Here is a 22,747-nt window from a genome sequence, read left to right as displayed (position 1 = left end):
TTTGAAAGAGGTGTAATTCTGGGAGGAGACTGGGTGGAGCGGCAGGCGCGTTCACGAGCGTTACTTTTCATACTGACCGGGATTTATGAAGAGGAAGAACGTGGAAGTAGGCATACACTTAGATTTATGCATCTGGATTTTTTGTGCATACACACATTTCCGCTTTTGTCCGTACACCATGTCTTACAGTGAATTCTACGCACAGCATTATGCATGAGGCCCCTGGTGCTTCCTGTTTTGCTATATTGCCGTGAGACATGGACGCTATCCAGTGACCTGAGACGAAGACTGGACTCCTTTGCTATTGTGTCTCTTCAGATAATCCTTGGTTACCGCTGGTTTGACTTTGTGTCGAACAAGCTGCTGCTCACAGAGCAATGAATGAGGCATATTATCTGCATTGTGAGGGAATGTAAATTATGGCACTATAGCCATGTGGCCAGCTCACATCATCCTTATTGTTGAGTACCTGAGCGGCTGGACCGGGCCATCGGGATGCCAACATAACACCTGGCTATGGCAGATAGAAGGTCATTTCTGGGGGGTTACCAACCAGGATCCCAAGCTTTTCAGTCATGTGGTAGATGTTGCAAATGCTGTACCAGTGCATGGACCCCAACCTGAACTGAGCTGATAAATACAGTATATGTATGTGTATTTTATGTTCTTAAGTCTGAGTCACAATCTGATTATTTGGCTGGTTACCTAGTTGATACGGCCAGTCGGCAAACTGTGTGTGTATGTGTATATGTATATAAATGTATGTATGTACTGTATATAAAATGTATATCTCTGTCCATTTATGTATTTATAGCTTCTGTAAAAGCCAAATTTTCCCCAAGTAAAAAATAAAGTTCTGTGTTATCAATTTTTTAATCACCTCTTCTCATTCACTAATAGTTATCATGCCCCTTACAACACCAGATTTATATGCAACAAATTTGTTTTCCTCCTGTTTAAACCAGATTATAGAATTCATTAACCCTCAACATTCTGCATACTTCTACTGAAGCTAAAGCCCTGGGTACTCCCTCATAATCATCAGCACTGACTCCAACATGCCCATTTAAAATGCAGTCTGTTTTAAAATCCACCCCTGTCCTCATTGTTTCTGACAGCCTTTGGGGCATATGCAGAGTCTATATCTTTAGTCTTTTACCAGCATTCATCATAATAACTATAGCATGGTCACTTGCCTCCGCCACATTACCTCCCATTGTTTTCTAAAGATAAATACACCATCTCCAACATTACCATGATCATTCCTCTGCCAAAATAATACTTTCACTATTCCAGTTCTCATACCTTTACTTTCCATCTTGGTTCCTTTATGCAGCGAAAATCTACTGTTATCTGCTTAGCGCTTTTACAACTTCAAATTTTCCTGTCCTATTCCCGATTTTCCAAGTCATAAACCTTAAACGTCTTGCTCACTAGCTCTGCTTCATTTTCCTTAACACCGAACCAGCCCCTCTTTAGCGAATTAGGTCCAGTAGCATTGTAAGTTTAGTTTTCCCAACTGTAGTTTGGCTAGGTTTCTCAAATTTCTGCTTGAGGTAAGCAGGTTGGTTCCTACCTACCGGGTACTATGACCAACCTCTTTTAGTCAGATCACATTTTATAATTACTAGAGGAACAGTGTCTTTCTTCTTACGTCAGATCTTGGGTTATTGATTTGGTTATTTTACTATATAAGAACTGGGTCATCATTTATTTAAAAATAGTAAATCAGTGTTTTCTCATATTACCTTCCTTTTTTGTTCCCCTGAATAACTACTTATTTAACAAATAAAAAACTTACTTTTTGTGAAATCAAGTTGTGATACATTGGAATTTTATGAACTTATGAATATTTAGTTTTTTTGCTTGACTGTAATAATTGATTTACCATTAATACATGTGTAAAAATAGTAAATTGATACTTTTTCAAATTTCCATCTTCATTTATCCAGTCCCTTCTCTCCTTTTATTAAACAACATCAAATTGATCAGTCCCCAGTGCAAATTTGAACAAGGTGGTACATAAATAGAATTTCATGTGCTGTTAACTTTCCGTAATATTGTACTTTCCCTTGACCTAGCTGTTAACATACATTTTTGTCATGTTACGTTTAGTTTGATAGCAGGAGCCTTTATTACTTTGTGATGGCATTAGTGTACTAAAAATGTTTCATATCATTAACACTAGAATTACCAGAGTCTACGAAAAAACTTGTAGATCCGTCCCACCTTAAATCGCTTCTTAAAACCGTTCTCACCCCTCCACCAGCCTCCTTTGTCCTGTAAATGTGCTGATAAAAACAAACTGCAAGCAGCCGGCTATTCCATCCCCCCACCGATTTAGAACGGACACGAACTTCTCCCAGCTCATGCCTCGATTATCTGGGAGTGAAGTGGAGTTTTAGAGTAGGAATAATAGATTGTTATTTGGAACACACGCATTTCATGTGTGTTCCATTTCCACAGTAATCTGTGTAAACACAATGTTAAAACAAACTTTTTCCTATTTTAGTAATAAATGTTATAAAATGTAGACATAAACTATAAAATGTGTGAAGCCTGAAGGCCAAAGATCAAATAAACACTTTCATAAAAGGTTCAAGAATTTAACAACTACTTCCGTGGCGTACGGGTAAGATTTTGTCACCTAGAGCGCAGCAGACTTGCTGTACCTTAAGAGATCCGAGTTAGATTCCCCGCTGAGGAGAAACTTTATTTATTTTTAACCTTCGCCGTTCTGCCTGCCTGAACTCCCTGTCTATCTATATAGTAATAACAGTAATTTTATTATTATATAGGAGCTTCCCTGTCTGCCTTTCATATAGTGCCTTTCCTTCCTATCTATCTATATATCTATCCCCTTAGCTTTTTTTTTTTATATCTATTATACAGTGCCTGCTCTGTTAATTTATATATATATAGTGCCTTCTCTGCCTGTCTGATTGCATATAGCACTGAACTTACTGCTCTGTACTATTCTGTCCTCTGTGTGTCCCGGAGTACAAAAGAAACACCACCATACAGCAACATGTGCGAACTGGCAAGATCAGGGGAAAAAAACACGCGGTCACTGATTACAAACCGCAAGATGAATGAAAGAGACAATATATGTAAAAAAAATCATCCCACTAATGCAATATTATTTGAAACGAACAGCGTCAGATCGGGTTTGAATATGCCCGATTTGACACTGTTCGTTTTCAAATAATATTGCATGTACTGTGCGTTGAAACTGCTGCACTGAATAAGCTGGCGCCTTCTGTAACAGCGTCGGCATGTATTCAAACCGATCTGACGCTGTTCGTGTTCAAATAATATTGCATGTGCTGTACTATTTTAGAATAAACACATACATTTGATTTCAGTCAGTCTGTAAGAGCCAGTGTAAATGCACAATAATTGTAAAGGTTAGCTTTTTTTTTTTTTAATTATTCAGTTCCATTTTCTCAGTCATGTTCACAATCCCCCCCTCCCCATCTGACACTGCTGTTTTCACATAGACGCGCTATAGCTCAAATGTGATTTATTTGGAGACACACTATAGCTCGAATGTTATTTATATAGGGAAGAAACTACAGTGTCAGGTGCTCAGTGTAATAGGAACCATAGCACAGAGAGGTGTGTACACTGCAACAAGTACACATGTTGTAAATGTAGGAAGGGTGTGTGGGAATTGTTAATATTTGAATGGGATGATTTTATATAGCATGGATCGAAAATCAGCAGTTCTTAGCATTGCACCACGCAAGCTGTCGTATCAACCCCTACTGTAACTTGCTTTATTTTTTCTTCACTTATAGTCTTGAATAAAAATGCACTTGTTTTGTTATACTTGTACACCAACATATGTTCCTGTATTTGAGCGACACGGGCATTCTCAAAAAAATAGACATGTAATGCCACGAAAAGTGCACGCAGGCACTTTAGTTCGCAAGTATTGGTACAAGAATGCAGTCACAAGTATGCTGCATTCTCTACAGTTTTCTTTATCAGCACATTTAGATTACAAAAGACGCTGGCGGAGAGGTGAGAACGGTTTTAAGAAGCGATTTAAGGTGGCACGGATCTGCGAGTTTTTTCGTAGGCTGTGGTAATTCTAGTGTTAAATCCATTCGCACCTCTCCGTCAGTGTCTTTTGTCCTGTAAATGCAGCAAGCAGCCTGGTATCCCATCCCCCGACCGCCGCAGAACATGCAGTGTTCTCCCAACTCATGCCTTGATTGATTATCTGGGAGTGAAGTGCTGGAGTTTCAGAGTGGAAATAATAGATCATTATTTGGAACACATGCATTTCATGTGTGTTCAGTTTCTACAATAATTTGTGTAAACACATTGTTAAAACAGAAACTTTTTTCATATTTTAGTAGTAAATGACAAAATCTTGGCATAAACTATATAATGAGTGAAGTCTGAAGTCCAAAGATCAAATAAACACTTTTACAAAAGGTTCAAGGACGATACAACAGCTTCCATGGCATAGCAGTAAAATTTGCTGACTTGTAGTCAAGAGTCCCCGATTTAATCCTGACTGCCTCCTATATTTGCCATTTTCAGTAGTGAGCTGCTCTTATTGTTAATATTATACAGTACACACATTTGGTTTGTGTCTGTAACAGACGGTGTACATTTATAGATCTTGTAAAAGTTACCGTTTTTTTTTTTTCCCTTTTATTCCCTCAGTCACGATCACAATACATACTACCATCCTAGGGATCTGACGCCGATAGTTTTTATTTGATCCTGGGAGTAACTGTAGATGTGAGTGGTGTTTTGAGGAAATGAAAAGACATTCTCTGATCTGGAGGGATAAAAGCTGACAAACAAACGCTAGTGAATCTGCCTTCTTTGTATCTCACCGTCACTTGATTTTTTTTTTATTCAGCTGAATTAGTATGCGCCTTTTTTTTTTTTAATTTTTATCTATTAATTTTATTACAATACATAGCAATCAAGTTTTTACAAAAAAAAAGAATTATGTTAAGAACAGATCGATCCCCCACCCTGAGAGAGAGAGCAAGCCAAACGGTGTAAAATTTAAGGCTTGTAAAAATACCTAAATTAATAAATTCTCTGTGTTTTATAAACTTATTTTAAAATATTACTGATTAGATCCTGCCATGTTTTGAAAAAAGTCTGTACGGATCCTCTAACTGAGTATTTGATTTTTTCCAATTTTAAATAATATAACTCATCAGTTTCCCACTGACTTAAAAGAGGAGAGTTTGGGTTCTTCCAGTTTATCAGAATAAGTCTGCGTGCCAACAGTGTAGTGAATGCAATCACAATTTGTTTGTCTTTCTCCACTTTAAGCCCTCTGGAAGAACCCCAAACACAGCTGTTAATGGGTTAGGAGGGATTGTGAGTCCAAGGCTGTCTGAGAGGTAATTAAAAATTTTTGTCCAGAATAATGTTAATTTGGTGCAGGCCCAGAACATGTGACCCAGTGAGGCTGGGGCTTGGTTGCAACGTTCGCAGGTTGGATCATGCCCTGGAAACATTTTGGAGAGTTTTAGTCGAGACAGATGTGCTCGATATATAATTTTGAGTTGTATAATTGTATGCTTTTGCATATGGAGCTCGAGTGAATTCTCTGCATTGCTACTTTCCACTCCTTTTCTGATATATTAATTGAGAGGTCATTTTCCCAGTGTCCTCTTGGATCTTTGAAAGGAAGGGATTGTAAAATGATTTTATATATTGTAGAGATGGAGTCTAACTCCTTGAAATTGAGCAATATTTTTCCAGCGTGGATGAGGGTGCAAGATGAGGAAAATCTGGAAGGTTCTGTTTAACAAAGTTCCTGATTTGAAGATAGTGAAAGAAATTTGTAGCTGGAATGTTAAATTTGGAATGTAATTGTTCATAGGATGCAAAGACGCTTGTCTATATAAAGATCTCTAAGCAAGTTAATTCCAAATTTTTCCAGATATTAAAAACTGCATATGTTTGTGAAGGTTGAAAGAGGTGGTTCTCTTTGCAGGTGCCACAGAAAGAAGCTTCTCCGCCTTAAAATGCTTTCTACATTGGTTCCAGATTCTAAGTGAGTGGAGCACAATTGGGTTATTAGTGTATTGCCGATAACGTGTGTTTATTGGAGCGCAGAGCAAGGAATACAAAGAAGTACTGCAGGATTTTACTTCTATTGCGTCCATGCCTGTGTATGTTCTTCTATTTGTGTCCAGGTTCTTATCGACTGTATATTTGCGCCCAGTAATAAAACTGGAAGTTAGGTAGAGCCATGCCCCTTCTGCCTTTTGTCTTTGTAGGGTCGCTCTTTTGATGCGTGGATGTTTAGAATTCCAAATAAATGAGGTTATTGTTGAATCTAATTGCTTAAAGAACGATTTATTAATGTATATTGGTATGTTTTGAAATAAAAAGGAGCTTAGGAAGAATATTCATCTTAACAGTGTTAATTCTTCCAGCTAGTGTGAGATGAAGGGTTGACCATCTATGCAAGTCTTGTTTAATTTTTTCCATGCAGACATTAAATTTTGTTGATAAAGAGCTTTATGTTTACTTGTGATGTTTACCCCTAGGTATTTAAACTGTTCTGCAATGATAAAAGGTAGGGTGTCTAATCTAATATTATATGAATTCACCGGAAAGAGTACACTTTTATTCAGATTAATTCTGAGACCAGAGAGCTTTTGAAATTCTGTGAGTGCTGCTAAGACTGCAGGCACAGAATTTTCTGGGTCCGATATATACAGTACCATGTCATCTGCATATAATGAGATTTTCTGTTCCAGTCCTTCTCTGCTAATCCCCTTTATCTGATCAGTATTTCGACAATGTATTGCCAGTGGTTCAATGGCAATTGCAAACAGCAGTGGTGACAAAGGGCATCCTTGTCTTGTGCCACGCTCTAGTTTAAAGTAGTCTGAGCAAATGTTACTGATGCAAACTGAAGCTTCTGGGTTAGTATACAGTAATTTAATCCATGCACAAATGTTCGGGCCAAACCCAAACTTCTCCAAAATAGTAAAAAGGTATTTCCATTCAATCATGTCGAATGCTTTTTCTGCATCCAATGATAATAATATTTCTGGGGTGTTTGATTTAGTTGGTGAGTATATTACATTAAACAGGCGTCGAAAATTTGAAGATAAGTGTCGGCCCCTAATAAATCCAGTTTGGTCTTGTGATATTACCGAGGGGAGCACTTTCTCCATCCTTCTAGCTATGATTTTAGAGAGTATTTTAACGTCGTTATTCAGAAGTAAAATTGGTCTGTATGATGCACATTGTAATAAGTCCTTATTTTGTTTTGGAAAGACAGTGATTAATGCTTGGCTTAAAGGTTTGTGGAAGAGATTGGTTATCTCTGGCTTCTGTAAATGTTGCTAATAGGAGGGGAGCTAGCTGAGCGGAGAATTTCTTGTAAAACTCTGCAGGATAGCCGTCAGGGCCTGCTGCTTTTCCACCTTGGAGTGACTTTATAGCATCCAGTAATTCTGATAATGACAGAGGTTTATCGAGTTCCTCCACACTAAAAGCGTCAATTTGTGGTATCTGTAATGTATCCAGAAATGCATTAGATTGTATATTGTCGTCTTTAAACTCAGTAGTATATAGGGATTTATAGTAGTCTCTAAAAGTGTACATTATATTTTTGTGTTCGATGATTTTTAGTATGCGCCTTTTGGTCTATGATGTCCAAAAAAAAAAACAGAGACATAGGTATATATGATATTTGGAATTATTCATTTTATGACCTGTATAGTTCATTTCAGAAAACGTTGTGGCACAGATGCAACATTATTCATATTCATTCGGATAACATCTTGTGCTTGTAATCGGTGACTGCATGTTTTGTTTTGTTTTTTTTTTTTTTTCTCCCCCCAACCCCCCCCCGATCTTACTATTGTCCACTTTTGGGTGCATAGTACTGTTTCTTTTGTATTCTAGGACATGCAGAGGAAAGAATAGTACAGAGAGGTCAGTTCAGCACTATGTGCAATCATCAAATTCAAATGTTAACAGTTCACACACATGCAAGGACAGTCCTTCCTACATTTAAGACATGTGTACCTGTTGTAGTTTACACACTTCTCTCTATGCTGTGGTTCCTATTACATTGAACGGACACCTGACACTGACTTAGTTTACTTTCCTGGGGAAAGCAGCTGTCTTGGAACAAACACACGGTCACCGATTACAAGTGCAAGATGTTATGTGAATGAATATGAATAATATGAATAACTAGCAAAATACCCGCGCATATGTGTGTATATGTGTATATATGTATATGTGTGTATATATATATGTATATATATATATATGTATATGTATATATATGTATATGTATATATATATATGTATATATATATATGTATATATATATATATATATATATGTATATATATATGTATATATGTGTATATGTATATGTATATGTATATATATATATGTATATATCTATATCTATCTATATATATTAATACATATATGTATATACATACAATCTTTGGGGTGCGAGCATCTGTTGCTGGGGTTGCCAGAATCCATGAAGGAAGAAAAATGAAAAACATTATTTGTACAAAATCTTAATTTAGTTATCCATTCCTAAATAATTAAATGGGCAGGCTATTTCAGATCAGTGCAATACGCTGTTTGTTAAAACGGATGACTCCGCTCTTTATGCAAGTCTGCGTGGATATTATGAACTATCGTATCTGTTCAAGTTCTATTTAAATTTTAAATAGAAGGAATTTTTATTTAGTCGACAGAATATTATTCGAATAAATCAACTCAAACCTTAAATAACTTATAATATTTTGCTCTCCATAAAAATATATCCTGTCTAAATTATACAAGTTAGAAATAAAGTAAACGTTAAAAGAACAAACATTCAAATTTCTTTACTCTTATGTAATTTTATATAAAAAAATAAACTTAAATTTTAAATATCCCAAAAGATTTTGCTCTCCATAAAAATATATCCTGTCAAAATTATACAAATTCAAATATGAACATGGTGCATAACAAAACCTGGAAATATAAATAAAATTTGTTCTTTTCAGCAATAACAAATCAAATCATTCAGATGTCTTTGCTCTTATGTCATTTTATCAGATTTGGACGCGTGGCATCTTTTTTTGGCAACAAGTTTGTTTAAGTTTGGTGTGAGGTTCTGTGTTGTGGAGATTCTCAGGATGGACTGCAGGTGCTCATCAGTGAGGCGACTCCTGTGTGCTGTTTTGTTAGTCTTCATGACTGAGAAGAGCTTCTCACACAGATATGTGCTACCAAACATGCACAAGGTTCGAGCCGCATGTAGACGGAGCTGGAGCATTTCTGCGGGAATGGAGTGAATAAACTGTGCGGCCGTGCAGTATCGTACTTTGCCTTCAGTGTGCCATTACACTGCAGCTCAATCACCTCCATCTGAATCTGCACAGGTGCAGTTTCCACATCGACGGCAAATGGGTTGCGAAACAACTCAAAATTCTTTTTTTGTTCTTCAAAGTCACCAAAGCGCGTGCGAACTCAGTGCGCAGTGCGCTCAGTTTATCAGCAAAGTGCATATTTGGGAACACCGTTGTGCCGATTTGGTTCAACATTACTTGGCAACAGGGAAAGTGGGGCAAGTTGCACTGGTGCATTTGTGTCTCCCATAAAAGTAGCTTCACTTGAAATCACTTTGTGATTTTGCACGGGTAAAAACGTCTGCTGAAGTGTCAGATTCTTCTTTAACTCTTCTGCTTTCTGTATCTTGTGCATTGCATTCAGGTCTTTCAGGTTATCTTGATGTTTTGTCTCATAGTGCCGTCTTAGATTAAATTCTGTAATTACAGCCACATTAGCTCCACAAATGAGACACACGGGTTTACCGGCAATGTCAGTAAACATATACTCAGCCTCCCATCGGTTTTTAAAGGCTCTATGTTCAGAATCACCTTTTCTCTTCGGCATCGTGTGGGCTAGCTTCGCAATAACTTGCAGCATCATAAGCTAGACTTGATTAACGTGGTAAGTGTTCGGCAAGGCAGCTGAAGCGCTGCATTATGGGATCTGTAGTTTATTGTGTTACCAGCGCTTCATATCCCCGGGCCATTAATAACAATAATACAGTATATAAAATGATCTTGCGGGCTGGATATAATTACACGCCGGGCCGGATGTGGCCCGTGGGCCTTGAGTTTGACACATATGGACTAAATAGAACTTGAAAAGAAATATTTTTTCGAATGTGATCGCAATTCAGATCGAGTTGACGCGCACTACAGTACATCGAGCCCGCGTGCTATTGTGGTTTTGCCTGTGTGCCTCAATAAGTTACCCTCCCCTCGCTCTTACTTTTTACCGTTCATCTAATGAATACACTGAGTATGGCTTTACCAAAACAATCATTGATCGCGAATAAAGTATCCATTATTCATAAAGCTTCAATTGGTGATCTGTCTTTCTGCGTTAACCGCATATTTTTCATACGTCTCAAACCAAGGGGATGCGAGGCTAAAATGAATCGAGAAGCGCACGTACATACTTAGTGCATCCCCTCTCTGGAATTGAACCTCGGAAGTCAGCGCTAGAGGCGAAGCCTCTACCATTGCGCCACGGTGTGCGGTTTGTCTACTTGAGCGTTGCAGTGTAATTCAGTTTTTGTTCAGCACTCTTTGGAACTGTTGCTTTTTGTCTGCGCACTGCGTCAGTTCACGTGAGCCACTAAATACAGTTTTATATGTCACTCGCTCGCTTCTAATTGTTTCACTGCCTTCTTAATTATATAATGCATTTTCTTCAGCGCTTTTTGTAGCTCTTCCTGGTTTTCTACGTAATGCGTGATTAGGTGAGAGGCGTGGTGATGTCACACGAAACTCCGCCCCCCACGGCTTTCGAGCTCAACTCCATTACAGTAAATGGAGAAAAATAGCTTCCAGTTATGACCATTATGCGTAGAATTTCAAAATGAAACCTGCCCAGCTTTTATAAGGAAGCTGTAAGGAATGAGCCTGCCAAATTTCAGCCTTCTACCTACACGGGAAGTTGGAGAATTAGTGATGAGTCAGTCAGTGAGGGCTTTGCCTTTTATTAGTATAGATTCCAAATATCATATATTCCTATGTCTCTAATTTAATTTTTTTTTTTGGACATCATAGACCATAAGGCGCATACTAATTCAGCGTGAGCAGGAACACTCAATAAAACTGAATAAAAAAAATCAAGTGACGGTGAGATACGTAGAAGGCAGATTCACCAGCGTTTGTGTGTCAGCTTTTATCCCTCCAGATCAGAGAATGCCCAGTTTCATTGCCTCAGAACACCACTCACATCTACAGTTACTCTCCGTTTCAAATAAAAAACAATAGCGTCCGATCCCTTGGGCGGTAGTATGTATTGTGATCGTGGCTGAGAGAATAAAATTGAAAAAAAACCAGTAACTTTTACAAGATCTATAAATGTACACGGTCTGTTACAGACGCAAACCAAATGTATGTGTGTACTGTATAATATTAACAATAAGAGCAGTTCACTACTGAAAACTGCAAATATAGGAGGCAGTCGGGATTGAACCGGGGACTTTTGACTACAAGTCAGCAAATCTTGCCGCTACGCCACGGAAGCTGTTGTATTATCCTTGAACCTTTTGTGAAAGTGTTTATTTGATCTTTGGATTTCAGACCTCACAAATTGTATAGTTTATGCCAATATTTTGTCACTTACTACTAAAATATGAAAAACGTTTCTGTTTTAATAATGTGTTTACACAGATTATTGTAGAAACGGAGCACACATGAAATGCATGTGTTCCAAATAACAATCTATTATTTCCACTCTAAAACTCCAGCATTTCACTCGCATACAATCATTAAAGGCATGAGCTGGGAGAACATTATGCACGTTCTGCGGCGGTGGGGGGATGGGATACCAGGCTGCTTGTCTTTAACAGCACATTTACAGAACAAAAGACGTGGATGGAGAGGTGCTAACGGATTTAAGGTGGGCCGGATCTAGTTTTTCATAGGCTCTGGTAATTCTAGTGTTAAAGTATATTTTGTATCTCTTGCATTTCACTATGCTACTGCTTAGTTATACTTTCTGAAATAATTTAGATTTTTCTTTTTAACTGTACTAGACACTACTAAGCCCTTATAAACTCTCCCACACTGTTTATAAATATTCCCCGCACAGTTACACAGCATAAACCCTTTGTATTCTCTTAGATATTAGGTAAGATTCATTGAAATTATGTATGTAAACACACTGTTTATATACAGTAAAACCTAAATATTATTTTAAAGATATCGAGTGTCTCCAATATCACATATGTTACAGCCATTACGATAGACAGGCCACCAGCAATAAATACGTACAATGAAAGAAAAATTGTATATATACAATAAATGTGTGTACAGTGACACTAAACGTACGTACATGTACTAAGTACTGTAAGTAGAAAATTAATTATGGTTACTCACCAACAATGACTTGTCCGATAACGATGAGTTTAGTTTTACTGCACAACAAAGGAGAGCGTTACAGCTCTTCTAAAGGAGCCTCTTCAGGCGACTGTGTAGCACCGCCGTTGTTGTTTATCCGGCAGTCTTCAATCCAAATCCCTAAAGCAGATTCCATCCAGACTACTGCCTTATTACATCCACTTACAACTCTTTTTTTACCCTGTTTAAAAGGACACTGCGGCCGTAGATCTTATATTCCTTTCCTACTTTTTAAATAAAAAGAATTGTAGCCTCATTGATGTCATAATGGCGTCCTACAGCGCTGTAGCTTTTCCATTCCTTCAACATATCCGAAACATTTACCTTTTCGGCAATCGTTAACATCTTCAGTTGGCGCTTGGGCACGGCCCCTGAAGCGGTAGCAGGTGCAGATCATTTTGGAGCCATAATGAAGGGCTTGACTATGCACAAAGATAAACACAAAAGAGCACAAAAGTTAACCCTTTACACAGCAAAACAGTTAATGCTGATTGAGCGAGATGAGACTTCCTAGTTAACGCCCCGGAATCGAATTTAGCGCTCCGTCGCTGAGCCATTCAGCACACAGGAATTTAACTGCTTGCTCTGATTGGTTAGCTTCTCAGCCATCCGCCAATAGCGTCCCGTGTATGAAATCAACTGAGCAGACCAACTGAGGAAGCATGTACAGGAAGTAAAAAGACCCATTGTCCGCAGAACCCGCGAAGCAGCGAAAAATCTGCATTATATATTTAGATATGCTTACATATAAAATCCTTGATAGAGTGAAACCGCAAAAGTTGAAGCGTGATATAGCGAGGGATTACTGTACACTTAAAGTGTTTGATTTTATTACAAGTGCAAAGGTGTTGCTGGCTAAGCACTGTCCATCATTGGTGAACTTGAATTACCTTCCAGCCATCTCATACCTCTAACTAACGTCCTGTTGATCATTGGTTGGACAGCTTCTGACTTGCAAGGCCATATTTCCATACATGCAGTGGCAGGCTTTCTCTCACCTCCTCTGTTCACTCACCCTCTTTGACTTGATACTTTGTCCAAATTCTTCTTTAATGTCTGCAATACAACTTTCTTAACATTTTTTCATACATCAAATCCTCTTTTCATATACTGTAAATATATTTTGTAGTCTCAAAGGAAGTTTAAAGGTTTCTGAGATGGTGAATGCTCAGAGTAAAAAGCACGCCTTCACTACATTCAGTCAGTTTGAGACTCATTTAGAGTGTTTTTTAAAATGCTGACAATAGTTTTAAATATACTGTGAAGTGTGATATTAGCAGTGTGTTTTTCTTTTTTGTTTTAATAGACAGTGTTCTGTCACTTTTTTATTTTAGGGCACACCAGTCAAGTATGATCAATCAGCAATTAAACACAATGTGAAATCTCTTATCACTGCTTCCAGTAAGCTGCAGCACAGCATGCCTCAGCTGGAAATCATGTCTGAAGGAGTTAAGGTATCTGAGCCCGTCAGAGCCCGTCACACCTCTGTGGTTAGCTCAGGACCTTCAGTTCTTCGGTCTACCTTACATGAAGCCCCTAAATCTCAGCTCAGCCCAGGGATGTATGAAGACTCAAATTCCAGGAGGACACCTATCAGCTATGGTGGCTCAATATCCAGAGGTTCACCGATGCTAACCAGATCCCAGGAAGGTAATATGATTTGTTTCTATTCCCTAACTTGTCTTCTGCACAGCTTCAAGTTAATCCTGTGCATATTGCTTAAATCAAGCGGAAAAAAATGTAACCTTAATACTGTAGACCAGAAAAGAGACACTGTGACCTAAAATATCTCATTCTGAGGGCAGGGAGACAGACATTCAGAATTAGACAGTTTAATTGAAAACATAAGCTTCTTGTATAAAAGTGCACATGGGTGGCTTGTTAGTTTTATACTAGCTTTGTTACCCGGCACTACCCAGGAAATCGGCCTGAGTTATAGTGCTGTCACTTAATCACATGTATCAGAAGTACAGTGCAACTAAGTACTTTTTTTGTATACAATATTTATGGGTGTGTTATTTTTTTAACCTAGGGCTTATATTACAACTCTAGTTCACTGGAGCTGCTTGGTCTTGAACATGCTATATACAGTTGATCATGAGTACAACTTTTTCTACTTTTTCTAATGACCGACTTTGGCTTTTGTTGATGATCAGTGCAAAACACAGTTTTAAAGGAAAGTGTATTATATTGATCTGAAACAGGCTATCGGTAGTAATAATGGGACTTTTGAGAATTTGTGTGTGTCTGCCTTGTGTTCTATGCTTGCTAGGATAGGTTTCAGCTTCCCCGCAACCCTGCTCAGGATAAGTAAGATTTAGAAAATAAATTGATAAATAGATTACTATTATTATTATTATATGTCAACAATTTTTATTCAGCAATTTGATAAATGGATTATTATTTTTATATGTCAACAATTTTTATTTGTTTAAATTGTTCACTCAAGAATTACTTGTTTTTCACAAGTTATATTTTCAAGCTTTATTTATTTATTTATTCATTTATTTTGCCATAGCCAGACAATAAAGTAACATTGAATCATGTATTACTGTTAACAAAAATCAATGACGCAATTAAATCACTATTGAGCAAAACTCATATAAAATGCAGCCACCCCATAACCCCCCAATATCCCCTTAAGCCAGTAGACCAGGAATTGAATGTTTTTGAAAATGAAATTGTATTTAAAACTGCAATGAAATACAAGTCTATTTTGAATAGAACTTGTATGAAATACCAATAAACAGATTTTCCTGTGTTGTGAGATGAGTAATTTGTGTCACAAGGTTTTCATATAGCATCTCATTACAGTGCAAGTCGTAGTAATGCCCATGCCTAGATGCTTCTTGGTAGAAAGCTAACATAAAAAACACAAATTCACAACCTTCTTGATTGTTTCAGTACATAGTGTTCACATTTAAGCATATTTTGTATTAGACAAAATCTTCCAATGTAATATATATGTTTCAGTACACAGTATATATACTTTATAGTGTATTTGTTTTAAGTATTTGGTGTATGTACTGTGAAGAATAAATCGCAAATGGCACATTATAGAAAAGAAATAATATTGTGAACTACTGTATTTGTACAATCAATGCAGGCATTAGCGTTGTTGGTGTCCTGGACGAAGATGTAAATATTGCCCCCATTACTTGGGAGTTTTGATGCCTATGTTAGGCAAGTGCAAAATCTGGGTGCATAGGGCCCATAAGTCTAGTTCATGGTATAATAAAACAAAGGTGGTGGGGTTTGTCAATTAGTCAGCTTTGCAATTTTAGATAGATATACAGTGCTTTGTAAAAGTAGGCAGACTTGAGCAGTTCTCTAATTTTACTGATAGTCAAGATGGCTCTTAATATGACATTGTTTTATTTTTGACAACATTTTTACAAGCAAGTATGCTGTATGCATAAATGTTGAATCCCAACATATAAATGTTTTATAGAGCCATGTTTTTCAGCAGTAGCAGTTTTAAGTCCTTTTGATTTAAGTATGTTGATGCTTTGAACACAGTTCAGGAGAGACTTGTGGCACATTCTTCCAGTCTTCTGGTTAGTTAGGTGACATTCATGCAACACAGTTTTCAAAAAGTGAGTCTAAAATGGATTAAGATCAGAGCTTTGACCAGACTATTGTAGAGCACTAACCTTCTGATCCATGATCCACTACAAGGATATTTTGACCTTGTTCTTGGGATCAGTGTAGTGCTAAAAGATTCACTTTTGCCTAACTTTAGTTTGTTTTGCACAAGTGTAATAAGTTTAAAATAGAAGGTGAAAAGCATGGTGGAAAATGACCAAATACTGAAGTAGAACCTATCAGTCCCTTTTGATGAAAAGCAGCCCCACAACATAATGCTATAACCACTATATTTCATTATGTTTTTTGAGATGTGTATAGTGGTACGTGTGTGCTGCCCATGTCTCTTTAAACTTTCGCCTTGAGTCATCTGACCATAAAAACCTTTCTCCACATTGTAGCTGGGACAGTCATGATTTTTGGCAAGACCCAAACATGTATTTACATAGTTCTTTTTGAGTGATGGTTTCTTTTTTTCCACCTTCCAATTCAGGCCAGTGTTTTGCAAAACTCATGATAGGGCTGACTGTCATACCTATTACTGAACTCTAAAGCTCTGTCAAAGTGACTGTTGACCTGTCTGTTGTCAGGAACTCATTAGTCATTATTCTGATTAATTTGATTTAATTTTGTTTTTTGTGTGGAGAAACTACCAGGAGAAACATTTATATCTCATACACAGTTGCTTAATTACAATCTAGTCCTTCCTAATTACTGAACGTTTTTAATTTTATGGTTTGTTAGGTTTTCATTCTGCCTTATCATTCTTACATTGTTTGTTTTTTCCATTGCAAGGACCTGATTGATTTGTGGTCTGAAGCAGATTAATAATTCCTAGTACTATAGTATCCGTTGGGGGGACCAGACCCCAATAGTTACTCCTTAAACTCCACCCATGCCCACAACTGTGGGCCACCAAGACTGAACTTGAGTATCCCTGCTTTACCCTTTTTGTAAATTCAGTCCAAGTGTACACAAACTGTTTGCTTAGTCATTCATCATATCTGATGTGTGACTGAACTGTTTTGTTAAATATTGGAGTAAATTTTCAGGTGAAATAGCAGCATTTTGAGTTGTTCCATATGTTCACTGATCATTTTAAAGTGATAACACAGTACATAAGTCCCCTGTTCTTATAGAAAATAATGATAGAAATAATGTAATGAGTCTTATTTTCTGCAGGAATTATTTTTCCTAAGCTTTTGGAGAGATGAAAGGACTAAAGGAAATTTCTGCTTTAAATGTAGTATATATATTGCATTTTAACTTTTTAAAAACTAATATGATTTTTTTATTGTAATATTTCAAAGGTGGGCTTTCATCTGGAAAGTCAACTGGCCATGAACGCAAGAGTACAATGACACCAACACAGAGAGATAGTGTCCCTGCAAAATCCCCAGTGTCTAGCAGTGATCCTGTACCCACGCATAGCCCATTTGACCCCCACCATCGAGGAGTGGTACCAGGAGAGGTATATCGGGCTCATCTTCAGCACCACATTGACCCAGCTATGGCATTCCATCGAGCACTTGATCCAGGTATATCAATCAGCAATTTCCTTGTAATAACTGAAACTTTATTTCTTGAAGTTTTTCTTGACCTAGTTTGTACAAGCTGCATGTTTAACTTAAGGTCAATAAAATGTTTCATAGAAATACAGTATATTGGATAAATTCTGTAATGAAGTGTTTTCCAGAAACAAGAAAAAGGAGGGCACTGAAAACCAAACATTTTGTCCCCATAGTTTGGACACTGCCTATGGAATAAACTCCTGCTATTTTTCATTGATACTTCTTAATAATGAAGTAATTGCTTTAATTGAGCTTGTGTGACTTAGACTTTTAAATTCTTTAGAATGACCTTCAGGCAGGTTAGAGTTAAGCTGTTTGTCATGCTGACTGTATTTGAACAGTATGTCAAGAGTGTTTTGGAGGTGAAAAGAGTGTCAGCCATAGCGCTGATTATGAAGGTGTGGTGATGAATGTTGTTGGTACATATGTCCCACAAGTTGGGTGTGCAATGGATGAGAGAGAAGATTTCTAGAGTGAGTGGGATTAAGTGATGAACAGTGTACCTAAGGGACAGGAAGTGGTGAGTGGAGCGGATTTCAATGGACATGTTGGTGAAGCGAATAGAGGTGATGGGTAGGTATTGTGTCAAGGAGAGGAATGAAGAGGGTCAGATGATAGTGGATTTTGCAAAAAGGATGGACATGGCTGTGGTGAATACATATATTAAAAAGATAGAGGAACATAGATGTGACAGACAAGTGTGGAGGAAGATGCACACAGGTAGATTATATCCTATGCAGGAGGGTCGATCTGAAGGAGACTGAAGACTGCAAAGTGGTGGCAGAGAAAACTTGTAGTTAGGTAGCATAGGATGGTGGCCTGCAGGATGACGTTGGCAATCAAGAAGAGGAGTCTACAGGACGGTAGTGAGACCAGCTATGTTATATGGGTTGGAGACAAAGGCACTGACCACAAAACAGGAGGCAGAGCTGGATGTGGAAAAGTTAAAGATGTTAAGATTTGCATTGGGTGTGACAAGGATGGACAGAATTAGAAATGAGTACATTAGACAATCTGCTCAGGTTGGACGGTTTGGAGACAAAGTCAGAGAGGCGAGATTGCATTGGTTTGGATATGTGCAGAGGAGAGATGCTGGGTATATTGGGAAAAGGATACTAAGGATGGAGTTGCCAGGCAAGAAGAAAAGAGGAAGGGCTAAGAAAAGGTTTATGGATGTGGTGGGAGAGGATATGCAGGTAATATGTATAACAGAGAAATATGTGGAAAAAGATGATCTGCTATGGCAACCCCTAACGGGAGCAGCTGAAAGAAGTAGTAGTAGTCATGGTGACTGGGTTTAGTTAAGCTAATGATATCCGGTATAAGAAGAGATAAATCTTCTTTTACTCTACCAAGACTGTACTTCTGTTTGATCCACCTTTTTGAAAGGTCTGGGGTGCATATGCATGGTAATCTTATTTTGACATTTCTTTTGGCAGCCTATCAAAATTTAAACAATTTGTACCAGTTTTCAATCATATCTCATTAGGCAAAATATTAAATTTAAACAAGTCATATAAAGTTTCAATCACCTTCCCTTATGATGCTCTGCTAAAGGAACCACATACTGGAATCACTGATGTTCATAGTCACTGTAGTCTAACGATTTTAAGAAAGTCTTTTCAGTGTCTGCAGGCTTTTAAATGCAGAGAATATCTGTTGTAGTTTTAATTTGTTAATGTTTTATATATAATTTGTAAGAAATCAGCAGTGATCTATTTTTAAGTTAATTTACCTTAGAGTTTGTGCAGTTTTAATTAATATATTTTTGATTTTTAACTTTTGGTTTCCATTCTCATTATCCAACAATAGCGTACCTGTTTCAACGACAGCCATCTCCTACAGGATATCACAACACCTATCAGTTGTATGCCATGGAGAATACTCGGCAGACAATCCTGAATGATTACATAACGTCTCAGCAGATGCAGGTGATCCCGAGACCTGAAGTGACCAGGGGAATTTCTCCAAGGGAGCAACAGATCACCATTCCTTATGCCTCTGGGACAAGAGGTATTGTCACTTTCATCAGTTGTTTTTAAGAACTATTTTTCTTTTCTTATTTGTCATATGCACAGTTTTTTTTTTTTTTTTTTACTATTATACCTAAATACTGATTTTGATTTGATAATCTCAGTGTGCCTTCCATTCTGTTTTTAATGATATATATGTTATTTTTTTTTCTTAATTTTCTTTACTTTATTTTAAAAGTAGGAATTTTTTTTTTTTTACTTTGGACTGAAGATGAAAGTAGGAGTTGGCCAGTTTATTTTATTTTGTCATGTTAATTTAAAATGTAAACCATGTTCATTATTGCTTCTGTCTGAAAAGGGATTATTGATCTAGCCCAGATGCCTCCCACAATCCTGTTGCCTCACCCTGGGGGAACAAGTACGCCTCCCATGGATCGCATCACTTACATCCCTGGTGCACAGTCCCCTTTCCCTTCTAGGGGTTACAGCCAGAGCTCTATATCCCCAGGTGAGAGACCACTTCTTAAACACTTATCCACCACTGAACTTAGTATTTTTGACCATTTAAGGATCAACAAAGTGAGAAACACTTTATATATTTTATATGCATTTCTATTTCTTGGATATGGTGATTCCGAAAAACCAATGTATTATTTATTAGCGGAATTATGTATTTGCTGAAAGGCATGCTATTGTTCATTAGTGTAAACTTTATAACAGTTCTGTTTATTTTTATTTAGCTCTATTCTGCAATGGGTGGAGTGGTGGCTCTAAGGCTAGGGATCTGTACTGGTAATCGGAAGGTTGCCTGTTCGAATCCCATAAACGCCAAAAGTGACTCTACTTCATTGGGCCCTTGAGCAAGGCCCTTAACCTGCAATTGCTCTGTCCTGGATATGACATTAATCTGCATCTAGCCCTGCAAGTAGGCCTTCCAACCTGCAGGGAAAACGTGGGAGTTGGTGGCAGAATATGTACTCCAGCCACTGCAAAAAACCTCACACTGGTTTCATTCCATCTGAACTTGTGTGGTGCTGAGGTGTCATCTGTTGCATGGCTACTCTCGGGTCCCAATCTGGGATCCTGAATTGGTTTGTCATGTCGTGGGTGCAGCAATGCACTGTATCAGCGTGTGCTCCTAACCTCTCTCTCTCTCTCTCTCTGTCTCTATTCTGCAATAATTCCTAGCAAACCAGGAAAATTATTAAAAATGGCAGGGAAACAGTTGCTTTTATACCATTGTCGATTATTATATCATCATAACACTACTTTACTGTTTATCTTTACTTTTAAAGTCTCTGTGATGTTGTTTGCTGTATACAGGCACTAAATAAAAAGGTTTCAGTCTCAGACCAGAGTTTGCATTTGATTTTGAAATTGTTTGTAGCATAAACCACAATCAAGATTTCCTTGAAGTTTTCCTAAGTATCCCATACATTGTACATTGTATAAGTATTAGAATAAAGAAAGGCAGTGTTTCTAGCTTTGACAAGAAGTCCTGGTCTTTATGTTCATTTTTTATTTACTGGTTGGAAATGCTTTTCACAATGATTTTAGGTCATCCTGCTCATCTTGCTGCATCAGCAAATGTCGAACGTGAACGAGAGAGAGAGCGAGAGAGGGAGCGTGACAGAGAAAGGGAGCGTGAAAAAGAGAGGGAGCAACGTGAACGGGAAAGAGAGCGTGAGCGAGAACGGGAGCACCGGGAACGAGAAAGAATGGCAGCTGCTGTAGCAGCTTCAAATGAAATAAATTACATGCGAGCAGGTAAGTTATTCTGTGTTTAGATGGTTCCAGATACTTTTGAAAATGTCAAGAGAAAAAAAGTAGGTTCTAACATATTGTCTCGCCATCTAACCTAATTATAATTATCTAATTATAATAATAATATTTAGTATTTAGGACTTTTGGAAAGGTCGTACATAAACATAGGCTGCATTAAATGAGAAAAACTGAAAACACATGTGTGAAACAATACTTTAGTACATACATAGTATAACAATAGAGATCAAATGTTTACTATTAAAGAACAAAATTCAGTATTTGTAGTTCCAATATATAATATTAATATATATATATTGTTAGAAGTGAATTTTTTATAATATATAAAGAAGTTGTCTTTATTAAAACTGCATAAATTAGTTACAAAAAATTAAAAATAAGCAGGTTTATTTAACTGTACAGCACTGTACATGTGCTAGTTAAAAAAGAAAAAATGTGAAAACAATTTCTTACTCACCACAGAGGATTATGAGGTATACATGAGAGAAGCCAGGGCTAAGTGCATTTTATGAAGCAAAGGATTGCCAAGCACTTGATATTTGGACAACTGTGGCAGACTGCAAATTCCTTCATGTAACTTTTGCTTTGTTTAATTTCGTTTGAGTTAGTGTGAATATGAAGTTGTTTCTCTGTCTGTGTTTCTTTGATGTTTGATAGAGGTTAGCACTGTCTTTATAACCATCTGTTTTTAAAGCTCTGCAGTGTAGAGTGGAGAGTTATTTTGAATGAATGGACATATGTTTGAACAACAGAAAAACATGACTCCTCTTTTGTATTAAAATGCAAAAGCAAACTTGTCTCCTTAGTTACTGGATGTGCAAATCGCCATTATCAAGTTGATTTAACTCTGAATAGTTTAAATTGATTTTCATATTAGTGCTTACTTGTTATGCATGAATAATGTTTTAAAACTGTTATTTTCAGCAGCTAGTACTTGTACCCATCACACATCTGTAAGGTAGTTTACACATTTGTTTTCATAAATGGTTTATTGAGTATGAGTCTTGTACTGAGTGCAAAAGCTAAATCCTGTTTCTCTACTATAACATGCTCTTTGACAACATAAATATGTAAATCAGTAAGATATTTTTGGTTGGAAACTCTAAATTGGCCATAAAAGATTGACTATGGATGTGTGAGTCCATATGCTTTGGTTTGGACTTGCAGCCTTTCAAGATTTGTTTCCTGCTTTGCGACCCGTTCTACTCCTTTAGTGAAAAATGCAAAGCTCACTGAATATTAGTCTGTTATACTTTATGTATCTTTCATTGAGCTCTGTTTTTTTTTCTTTTATTATATCTGTATAGACTTGTGATCCTGCACTGAACAAAATAGTACCAAAAATGGTGTTAATGCACATTGTTTGTGTACAGTTTGGTTCCTAAGTGTT

General features: G+C 37.3%; 1 protein-coding gene across 8 annotated transcripts in view; it reads left to right on the top strand.

Annotated features, from left to right (window-relative positions):
- The window catches only part of ncor1 (nuclear receptor corepressor 1), a 201,191-nt gene that overhangs the window by 158,982 nt on the left and 19,462 nt on the right, over positions 1 to 22,747 (top strand). For all 8 annotated transcript variants that reach the window (XM_039757063.1, XM_039757058.1, XM_039757064.1 and 5 more), the window contains 5 exons: positions 13,781 to 14,096; positions 17,342 to 17,569; positions 19,415 to 19,615; positions 19,934 to 20,083; positions 21,133 to 21,342. In XM_039757063.1, the coding sequence (XP_039612997.1) occupies positions 13,781 to 14,096; positions 17,342 to 17,569; positions 19,415 to 19,615; positions 19,934 to 20,083; positions 21,133 to 21,342 (1,105 nt within the window). The remainder of the gene's footprint in view (positions 1 to 13,780; positions 14,097 to 17,341; positions 17,570 to 19,414; positions 19,616 to 19,933; positions 20,084 to 21,132; positions 21,343 to 22,747) is intronic.

Source organism: Polypterus senegalus, chromosome 6 (assembly GCF_016835505.1).
Source record: "Polypterus senegalus isolate Bchr_013 chromosome 6, ASM1683550v1, whole genome shotgun sequence".
NCBI classification, from domain to species: Eukaryota; Metazoa; Chordata; class Cladistia; order Polypteriformes; family Polypteridae; genus Polypterus; species Polypterus senegalus.
The sequence above is the reverse complement of the archived record's forward strand: the minus strand, read 5'-3'. Positions and strand labels throughout refer to the sequence as shown.